The 10,698-nt window shown below is 40.9% G+C and overlaps 2 protein-coding genes across 4 annotated transcripts; both read right to left on the minus strand.

The window, feature by feature from the left end:
• Window positions 1-95: 95 nt before the first annotated feature.
• Window positions 96-6,937, minus strand: LOC101169451 (transmembrane protein 106C). Of its 3 annotated transcripts, none has more exons than XM_011476757.3 (8): window positions 6,627-6,937; window positions 6,194-6,516; window positions 5,381-5,444; window positions 4,174-4,333; window positions 2,738-2,878; window positions 2,541-2,590; window positions 2,401-2,451; window positions 96-875 (listed from the first exon to the last, which is right to left on the minus strand). In XM_011476757.3, exons 2-8 carry the CDS (start codon window positions 6,396-6,398, stop codon window positions 743-745), a joined length of 804 nt encoding a protein of 267 aa, XP_011475059.1. In that variant the 5' UTR covers window positions 6,399-6,516; window positions 6,627-6,937; the 3' UTR covers window positions 96-742. The 3 variants fall into 3 exon arrangements, with proteins under 3 accessions (XP_011475059.1, XP_004070330.1, XP_011475057.1); XM_004070282.4 differs by having other exon boundaries at window positions 6,194-6,523; XM_011476755.2 differs by having other exon boundaries at window positions 277-875; window positions 6,194-6,503; window positions 6,627-6,936.
• A 495-nt stretch (window positions 6,938-7,432) lies between these two features.
• LOC101169696 (PTB domain-containing engulfment adapter protein 1) lies at window positions 7,433-10,628 on the minus strand. The gene is made up of 6 exons (XM_004070283.4): window positions 10,458-10,628; window positions 10,292-10,363; window positions 8,205-8,303; window positions 7,994-8,131; window positions 7,767-7,871; window positions 7,433-7,691 (listed from the first exon to the last, which is right to left on the minus strand). Exons 1-6 carry the CDS (start codon window positions 10,503-10,505, stop codon window positions 7,629-7,631), a joined length of 525 nt encoding a protein of 174 aa, XP_004070331.1. The 5' UTR covers window positions 10,506-10,628; the 3' UTR covers window positions 7,433-7,628.
• Window positions 10,629-10,698: the final 70 nt, after the last annotated feature.

The raw sequence follows: 10,698 nt of genomic DNA on the forward strand, positions 1-10,698 counted from the left end.
TTATTCTCGTTGTTTTTCTTCTCCTTCCTTTTACTTTTATTTTGTAATATTGAGCTGAATTACACATGAAATATAAAAGGCAACACAGAAAATCTGTAAATCATGCTTTTATTTTGAAAAGAAAATATTACCTCCACAAAAGGACAGAATTTCTAAGATGCAGAAATACAATTCTACAGGAGGTTATAAAAAATAGTATTAAGAGGTTTTTCTTGAGAAGGTTTTTGTTGATTTAACAGAAGTTTAGAAACGGACAAGAAAAACCCAACACCCAACACTGATTCATAACTTATTTATTAATTCCCTTTCATACATTTTAAATTATTTCCAAAGCATTTTATCACCTTTGAAAAAACAAAGCTCAATTCCACTGGTAAACTCTCTCAGAGTTAAACTACAGCTTAAAGAAAAGTTGTGGATCCGTGTTTGTGATCCCTCATGTTCTCTGTGGGGGAGTGTCAAATATGATAAAAAAAAAAACTCTTGGTGTAAAATCTGACCAACCTGAAATCTGGGTTTTATGAACTTATCCGCTCAGAAAAATGCATTAATGTGCTGAAGGTGAAAAGTTCAGTTACAAAAGTGCATAAATGCGATCCAGGACTAAAATCCTTCCTTGATACAGGAGTGCTGCAGACAGGGGGCGCTCTTGTGAGCAAGATTTCACCATTGGAGGGATTAGAGGCGGAATCGAACCAACACACACCCCAGACCTTCAAAAGGGAACTGCAGTGACTCCACGTCAGCCCAAAGGGGGGCGCTGGCGCTGGACCCCCGTCTGGTGGTAGGTGGTGTTGGCGCCGCAGTCGATGTAGCGGTACGATTCCAGGCTGTTCTGGGATGTCCTGACCATGTAGGAGGTTTTCACGGTGGTTCTGCAGACGGGAAAACGGGGTCAGATCAACGCTTTTGTCCATAAGCATCTCATTCATTTGGCAGTGTTTATTCTGGGGCGGCTGTGGATGATTGGAAGATTGCAGGTTCGATTCCCGCCTTGTCTAAGTATTCTTGGGCAAGACACTGAACCCCACCTTCCCTCTGGTGGAACGTTGGCGCCAGTGTTCGGCAGCGGAGCCGCCGCCAGTGTGTATACTGATGGCGCAAGTATATGAGTATACAAGTAAACAAATATACAAGTACGCAAGTATATGAGTATACAAGTAAACAGATATACAAGTACGCAAGTATATGAGTATACAAGTAAACAGATATATAAGTACGCAAGTATACGAGTACGCAAGTATATGAGTATACAAGGAAACAAATATACAAGTACGCAAGTAAATGAGTATACAAGTAAACAGATATACAAGTACGCAAGTATACGAGTATGAAGTATATCAGTATATAAGGAAACAAATATACAAGTACGCAAGTATACGAGTATATGCAAGTATATGAGTATACAAGGAAACAAATATGCAAGTACTCAAGTATACGAATATACAAGTAAACAGATATATAAGTACGCAAGTATACGAGTACGCAAGTATATGAGTATACAAGGAAACAAATATACTAGTACGCAAGTATACGAGAATGCAAGTATTTGAGTATACAAGGCAACAAATATACAAGTACGCAAGTATATGAGTATACGAGTATAAAAGTACATAAGAATATGAGTATACAAATACGCAAGTTTATGAGTATACAGATATACAAATATGCAAGCATATGAGTACGCGAGTATACAAGTATATGGGTATACAAGTACGCCAGAATAGGAGGAAACAAGTATACGAGTATACAAGTACGCTAGTATATGAGTATACATGTATACAAATATGCAAGTACGCAAGTAAATCAATAAAAAATTATACGAGTATGCAAGTATACGAGATGCGAGTATACAAGTATATGGGTATACAAGTACGCAAGAATAGTAGTAAACGTGTATACAAGTACGCAAGTATATGAATAAAAAAATATACGAGTATACAATTTTGCAAGTATACGAATATACAAGTACAGGGTATACATGTACAAAAACCAAGATCTCATCAATAATTTGTTTTTTTTCCACAAGAACGTCATAACAATGTGGATCGTTTCGTTCTATTTTACATTTCTTTGTGTTTCTGTTCTGGTTCTGCTTTGTATTTTACTCCAAATCTCTGCAACCTTTTAACATTCATTTGTATTTCATACATTACTTAGCTGTAGACGGATGAAAGGACTTTCCATAACAGTTTTACCCTAAAAGTTGATCAAATAAACTAAATCCGTCAAATGTCCTCTGGGGCTTTCTTCCTAACAGGCCTTTGAGGATTTTGGAGACAAACAGATAAGAACACTCGTGTGTGTGTGTGTGTGTGTGTGTGCGTGCATGGGGCATTTGTGTGTTGAAAAGTGGATCAGAGTGTGTGTAATGGATACACCACAGAAGAAGGGACTCACTGCATGAAGATGACGATGTTGTGGACCTTGATGGGCATGGTGCAGAAGGCGCTGAAAGGAAGCAGAACAGGTTTGAACTTCTTCTCTGCTGGATATAGTTTGGGACATTTTGTTCTGGAGAAGGATTAAAGTGAACTCACTAAACGTACGGAGCGCTGCTGCCAATCTCCACGCTGACGGTGAAGTTCAGCTGCAGACGTCAATTCAGAGTTAAAAGCAAAAGTTTCTGCGGCAGATTTTGAAACTGCGTAAAAACAGGCTCGTGTGTCTGGGTTCGACCCGGTTCCTCTGCCAGGTTCTGCTCAGGCTGCTCTGAGCTGCAGGCGCTTCTCCTCACCTGACTCTGGCTGAGCGGCAGAACCGTGGTGGAGTTGTCCAGCTGCCGGGTCCCGATCACCGTTTTCATGTACAGAACCTGGCAGCTCACGCTCTGGACCAGCACCGAGAAGAAGTTGGGGTTGCTGAAGTTCAGCGTGCTCTATGGGAGAAACGGGAGGAGGGTCCTTTAGACTGTCCCAGAAGGAGACGACGTTCTCCATCACACTTTTCTCAACCCCAAAGAATCAGCAGAGAACATCTCAAATGTCATCTGCAGCCATGGCAACAGTGAAAAATTGATTGATTTCAAGAAAACTTGAACCATTTTTGGATCAAATTTCTTTAAATTGAGGAGATTTTTTGTTGCTTTCATAACTTTTATCATCGTATAAATAAAATATTTTTTACAGAACCGTATTGCAAAAAATAATTTAAGTGGCATTCTCCGCCTCCTTGTTGCCATGACAACCACACAAAGTTCTGCTCAGAGGACTTTCAAAGTGATGAGAAATCAATGATTTTGTATCGTGTTATTATGTCATAATGAGAATCTTCCCATGATGCCGTGTTCCGTCTGCGCGGCACAACCATACGATTACACGCCCGCTCCTTCTGACTCTAGGTTCTAGCAAATTTAAAGGTTTTCTTGTGGCGCCGAGACAAAAAGGGGAGGGGGAAAAAAACTCCATTTGGCTAAAAATAAAAACAAAGTTGAATCTCCGCTCAATCCTTGTGATTCAAAGTGAAACTTGCCGAAGGCTAAAAACATTTTAACGCATTTTCTCTGTTGACTTTGGCTCCGGATGGTCCGAGTTCACATCCCCGTTATCCTGGCTTAAGCCAAAACACCACCGCGCGGCGGCCTAAATGCCAATTTTTCAGCAAACTCGGCAGGCGGCTGCGTCGTGTCACTTGTAATCCAGCGGCCGGTTATAGATTCAGCTGCGATCGGATAATTTTTGGACATGGGTCAGCCATCACCCGGGTATATTTGGAGGTAGCGCCGTGGCGGTCCGGTGGCAGGAATGATCTCTCCGGCTGTTTGACACGTTTTCTGAAAAAGATCGTATTTTGACGAAGAAAAGAAGGCGGGCGGGCCACAAGCCCCCTGCTCCAAGCTCCAAGCAATGGGAACGGGAAGGTGGGCGGAGTTACTCCAAGGGTCCCGCCCACAACTTGGAGGTGAATTTCTTCTTTGCCGCTCTGCAGAAAATGTTCGTTATATTTTGGCCCCAAAACATCATCATCATCATTAAAAGACCACTGCTTTGAAAATAGATCAAACGATGATGGGGCGCGACACTGCCCTGAAAAATGCTAAAGGAGGCGTGGCTATAGATAATTACTGGAGCTGCAGAGGTCAGTCATCCGTCATCTCATGTTTTGCGACTTCGCCGACTTAGTAACTCAGAGAAAAGGTTTATTTTGTTTGCCGTCTGCGAGGATGAAGCTCACCGTCATGTTCATCAGGACCTTCTTGCTCAAGTGATCAAAGCGCACGGTGACGGATCGCAGCCCCGCGTCCTCCACGACCACGGATCGAGGGAAGAGGAAAAAGGCCACGAGTGAAGACACCAGGAGGCAGAGCAGAACCGAGAGGCCCACATACAGTTTCCTGAGGAGACAGCAGCAGCTGGGATTCAGACCAAACATCAAACCAACTCAGAATTTTCTAAAAACCACAGATCCGCAACTCCAGCATGAAGAATTGGCAGTGAGGTTGAACAGCAGATGTCCAAATATCGAGCCCTGGGGCGCGCCGCATGACGTGGAGACCGTCTCTGTTATGATCAATAACTTCTGCCTTCAAGATAAGATCGGACCCATCTAAACGGACTTCCTAGCCCCGCCCACTTTTCCAGCCTGTCAAGGATTTCAAGGTCCACGGCGAGGAAGGCTGCACTCTGATCCAGCAGCCCTGAGAGCCTCGCTGTAGTTGTTTATTTAAGACGACTGAAATCCAAGTCTGTTCATGTTTTCAAAAGTTGGTCAGATGACAATTATTTTCAAAACAAGGTGATGATCAATTATCCTGTAGTGGTTCAACTGTTTTTTAATTTTTAAATAATCATAAAACTGCCCTGCAAACCTTAAAAGATAACGCTGTTTCGTCCATCATTTTGATCAGATAAAGTTTCCTAAATTATCTGAAACCATAGCAACAGATGAAAGTATCTGATGATTTATGTCATGTAAGTATTTTAAAATGAGATGCTATGAAATGCAATATTTCAGGTTTTTTAACAATATTTCGTCCTGACACAAAGACAGTAATAAGAGGAGGTGATGTTTTGGTCATTTTCTTTCAGGCCTGCAGGTTGATGCACAGAAAAACTCAGTTTTTAGCTATTTAGTACATTTTTCATTATCAAAATGTTACTTTTCTCTCCACATTTGGGTTGTAAAAAAAAACAAACAATAAAAACGTTTGACCCTTTAAGCCCCAAACCAGTAAGTCAAAACCCGGTCTCCTGAGCAGGTCAGAGGTCACCGCTGAGCGGTGGGGCACTCAGAAGCCTGACAGTTTCAAAATAAAAGCTTCTTTAGATGTTTTACCTTGTTGGTTGGAAGTTTGACCGTGTGGAGGCAAATACAAAAATGTGTGTGTGGGGGGGGGGGCTATGATCATTAGGAGCTGAAGTTTGGATTTCTGGATACTCACGTCCTCTGAGGCTGCAGCCGTTGGTCACTGTACGGAATCAGAGCCACCAGCTCGTTCACTTGTTCTGTCAGGAGACAAACACAAACGGTCCCTGTTAAATAAGTTTGGTTTCGTGATGCGTTCAAAGCCTCAAACTCTTATTTTGTAGTGCCTTCAAAGATAAATACTCTCGATTTATGCGTATAAAACCTCAAACTTTTGTTCTCTGATGCATCCAAAGAGTCAAAATCTCGATTATTGATGCGTTCAAAGTCTCAAACTCTTATATTGTGGTGCGTTCAAAGATTCAAACTCTTGATTTATGCGTTCGAAACATCAAACTTTAGTTGTTTTTTTTTTATGCATTCAAAGATTCAAACGCTCAATTATTGATGCGTCCAATTAAGCCTTAAACTCTCAATATGTGATGCATTCAAAGCCTTAACTGTTGATATGTGATGCCGTCAAAAGATTAAAACTCTCGATTTAAACATTGGTCTTGTGGTGCGTTCAAAGCCCCAATTTCTTAACTAAAAAAATAAATACAAATTCTTAACTTGTGATGCGTCCAAAGCCAAAACGAAACCTGATCTTTTGTGGTGCGTTCAAAGATTCATCCTCTCGATTATTGATGCGTTCAAAGCCTCAGCTGTTGATTTTTGATTCCGTCAAAAGATTAAAACTCTCGATTTTTGGTGCGATCAGCGCCTGAAACATAGGTCTTGTGGTGCGTTCAAAGCCTCAATTTCTTAACTTGTGATGAGTTCAAAGCCACAAACATTTCTCTTGTGGTGCGTTCAAAGCCCCATCCTCGCACTTCGCGTCTCCACTCACCTGAGGGGATCCGGCCGGTGCCCTGACAGGTCGGGCACGTGATGCTGTCTCTGCCGGTGAACTCCACGTAGGGGAACTGGGCGATGTCCTCGCGCCTGACGAGTCCGTCCAGAGACTCGTCGTCCGAGTCTCCGTCGCCCACCTCGCGCCTGGAAACGGACGAAGGGACAACGCTGCTGCCTCTGCGGGACCAGAGCGTCCCCATGGCGGCCTACGGCGGAGCGGGTCCCGGGGGCTACCACCGGCTCACAGGTGGACGGGTGGGAGACATGCAGCCGCCGGAAACGAGCGAAGACTGTTGTTGGGAGACCTTTGGAGAAATTCTGTCAACTGAGATTCGGAAACATAAAAGTTTGAAGACGTTTGTTTGACGGCAAAATCGTTTTGTGAAAGTTTGTAAACACAGACATTAAAATACGAGAAATTTACTCACCTCAACGGACAGAATGTTCGATAGTCAGTTTTCACCGTGAAATCTCCTCTGTCATCACAACAAACAGGTTTGTGTCTGCATTGTGCTGCGTTCAGAGGCCAACCCACAATAAATAAATAATAGCGTTCATAGGTCAACCCACAGGAACTGCTGGTGCGTTCAGGGTGCTTTAGGAATTCTGGCTTTACACTGCGCTGTGGCAGCATCTGGCTTAGTGGCTTTGCTCCCAATTTGGCAACCCGGAATGCAGCAACTCAGTATGACGTCAGAAAACGTAGAAAAGACATGATTAATTATTATTTTACATTTTTGTAGAAGATTAAAGCGGACAATTATGAAGTAAAAGAAAGAAAGTAAATTTAATATCTATCTTTTAAATGTCTAAACATAATAAAAATATTTAAAAAGGGAGTTCTTATTTTGATATTTTTTGTTAAATTAAAATACTATATATATATTTTATAGTTTTGTTTTGGTATTTATTTATTTCATCTTTTTGCTAGCTTTAAAATTTATTTTCTGAGCTTTGATCGTTTTATACATTAAAAATGTTGGTTTTGCTCTGAAATAATGTTTTCAAAAAACTATTTCTATATATATATATATATATATATATATATATATATATATATATATATATATATATATATATATATATATATATATATATATATATCCCAGTTTAGCAAAAGAATATATTTGTTTTTCAAAGCAGCAAACAATAAAGACACAAAACAAACAGAATTAAATCAAAAGAAGCACATTTATGTGTCCACATTATTGGAAAAATATTTTCAGCTTTAAAGTGCGAGAAAAAACACATTTATTTTTATTAAAATTTCTTCGAACAAATTGATCAGATTTAGAGCTTTGGAATACTTGAGTTAAATGATTTGCCTTTTTTAAAATCATTTATCTTTCATTCTTGCAGGTCTTTGAAGCGTTTTTTTGGGAAAAACATGAAACAGGAAGAGGAAAAATGATTGCATCCGCTCCGTCTTTTTAGCTCCGCTGTGCTGCAAGCTTCCTCTTCAGCTCCTCGTTCTCTCTCTGAAGTATTTTATTCTGAAAAACCAGCAATTCAGAAACAGAAACAACATTTGGATCTTGAATCTGAGGAGAGATTTTTCAAGTATCCACCTTGTGCCTGAGGGCCTCCACGATCAGATCCCGCCCTCCTCTGACGGATTCCTCTTTTTTAGACGCTCTGAAGACGTCTCCGATGGCGGACACCAGGACGTGGGCCTGGAAAGAAGCGCCTGAAAATCTCACTGGAGTCCAATTCCAGCATTTTTAGTCTCATCATCCGGCTGCCTCATTGAGTCACAAGTTTCCAGATTGCGGTTATTCTGCAGCAGATTACTCACATAGGCCTTGCTCTGAAACAGGTAGCAGTGGTAGATGTCCGAAGCAGGATGTTTGGCCACAAAGCCGAAGACTTTGGGCAAAGATGGAAGAACCGCGCAGAAGGAGACGGTGGACAGAGGACACTGGTACAGCAGAAACTGAGGAGAGCAAAGAGGAGGCGGTTCAAAGATGATCGTTAGAGATTATAATCCACAGCAAATGAAAACAAACCTTTGTTTTGTGCTCCAAAATGTCAATCCCACCCAAAGACAGGAAGATGAGGACTTTAGTGTTCTTCGTCACCTTCTCGGATGAATACTTATCTGGGGTCTTCAAAAAAAAAAAAAAACAAAGTGTGATTTGTCAGCCAGAGTTGGGGAAATGTTCCCAAAACTATTTATTCAAGAATAAATATCTTTCCTTTTCTTTGGTGTAAGTTAAGAAATAAAAACAAGAATCTTAATGGGCAGGAAAAGAAACATCACTAAAAGGTATTTCTATACATTCATTCAGTGAGGCAAAATGGTAGCCACAAATTCTGAAAGATTTTCGATTTAAGAAGATGAATTTGGGCTGTAAGACTGTAAAACCGTAACTGTGAGACACAGAATTAAATAAAAAAAGAATCAGTATTATTTTTAAATTATTTTTTAAATAAATATTTAGCTCCTAAAAAAGTAAGAATTCTGTCCCTCACAGGCCTTCTTCAAGAAGTTCTTCTATCCTCCACTGGTTACCTGTATTAATGGCACATGTCCAACCCCTTCAATAGTGACCATGCGACCTCTAGATCCGCCATGGTCTAGAGTCTAGACCAAAGAGCAGTCAAAGGACAGTAGGGACAACGTCTGACCAAGACAGGGATGAACCAATCTCCTATAAGTAAGCAGGTTGGACAGAAAAAGATCTCCCCTGGTGGAACAAAAGATCTGGGGAACGGTGAGGAAACGCCCCCAGAACTACATGGAAGAGGGCTGGAACCACTGTAACAGAGGTTACTATGGTAACACACAATGTCAAAAAAGGTCCCTCTGCTTATGTCCAGACTCGTCTAAAGTTCTCCAGAGTCCGGATGATCCAGAGAAGGATTGGGAGATGGTCATGTGGTCAGATCATGAGACCATAGCGGAACTCGGCGTGATTGTAGGAGGAAAAATGCTGAGCTGCACCCCAAGTTCATCATATCCATTGTCAGGCACGGGGGAGGAAACATTATGGTTTGGAGCTGCTTTTCTGCTAAAGACTGATCCGTATAAAGGAAAGGATGAATGGAGCCTTGGATGGTGATATTTAGGTCAAAAACCTTCCATCAGCGAGAAAAAAACAAAACAAATCATAGTTGGACCTTAAAGCATAATAATAATCTCAAAAATATCGCCATGGCAACCAAGGAGGGGCTACATAAAAAAAAAAAACATTTGAAGGTTTTCTAGAGCGTAGCCAGTCTCTGGACCTCGAACCAATAGAGAGGTCGTGGAGAGAGTTGAAAGTCCGTGTTGTCCGGTAGCACCTCCCAACAATCACTGCTCTTGAGAAGATCTGCATGGAAGAATGGGCCAAAATAGCTGCTATAGTGAAAACCTGATGAAGACCTACAAAAGACCTTTGACCAACCAGAAGCTTTTGTTTTGGACCAAATATCTATTTTCTGCACTATTTCACAGATACATTCTGTAAAATTCAATAAAGTGATTTCCTGGATCCTTGTTTTACTTTCTGTCTCTCACAGTTGAAGTGTTTCTATGATGAACGTCAGTGGAAAAACTGACAGCATCAGATATTGACAAATACTTTTTTTGCCTCACTTTGTATGTGCGTGCATTACACATTGACTAAATCACTAAGAAATAGAAACAAATGTAAAAAACAATAAAATGATCTAAAAGGTACAGGTGACAAAGAAAACAGAGACTTTTGAACAAAGGACCAAAAATAGAATACTGATAAAACAGTAATATGGCATAAAACAGAGGCGAAGCACAGCTGACCGAGGTAAACAAAACACTGGTTGGCATTTACATTCATATTTCTTCGGGTTTTTTTTCTTAAAAAGATTTGTGTCTGCTTGAAAACTGTGTTCCCTTTAAATCATGAAAAAACTCAAAATGACCAAAGACTCAAATCTATCAGAGAAATGAAGGCTGAGGGACATGAAAGCTGTTCTAGTGGGAATAAAGCAGTTTATTAGAAAAAGAACAGAATATTTTCAATCAAAGTTTGTAATCAAATCAACACAAAATCCATGAAAGTCCCAATGAAAACCACAAATGTGTTGTGATCTCCAAATGGAACCGCAGAGGAGGTATCGGGATCCTGACCTTCAGACTATAAACCGCCTCCTCCAGGATCTGAAGTCCGTCCGAACGAACCACCTCCACCCGGCCCAAAAACTAAAGTCATGACCCAAAAGAAATGATGTTTTAAGGAAAAACCTTCTCAAGAGAATCCAATCTTAGATTAAAATCTCTCAAATAATCCAGTTACCTTCACGGGGAATGTGATCTCAACGTCATCTTCCATGGGCTCGTCCATCTTGGTCACCAAACCAAACTCACACCTTCGAGTTTTTGCTCTTTCTTTAAAGCTGGTCAAAACAAAGACGTGTTCTACCTTCGATCAACCAAACCGGAGTGGATTTTGTGCTGCAGCAGGACTTCTGTGGTTAATCAGTGACAGAGTCCCGTCTTCCTTATTGCTCTTCCTCAGGGATCCGGGCCACCAGGAA

Source organism: Oryzias latipes, chromosome 7 (assembly GCF_002234675.1).
Source record: "Oryzias latipes chromosome 7, ASM223467v1".
Lineage (NCBI taxonomy): Eukaryota > Metazoa > Chordata > Actinopteri > Beloniformes > Adrianichthyidae > Oryzias > Oryzias latipes.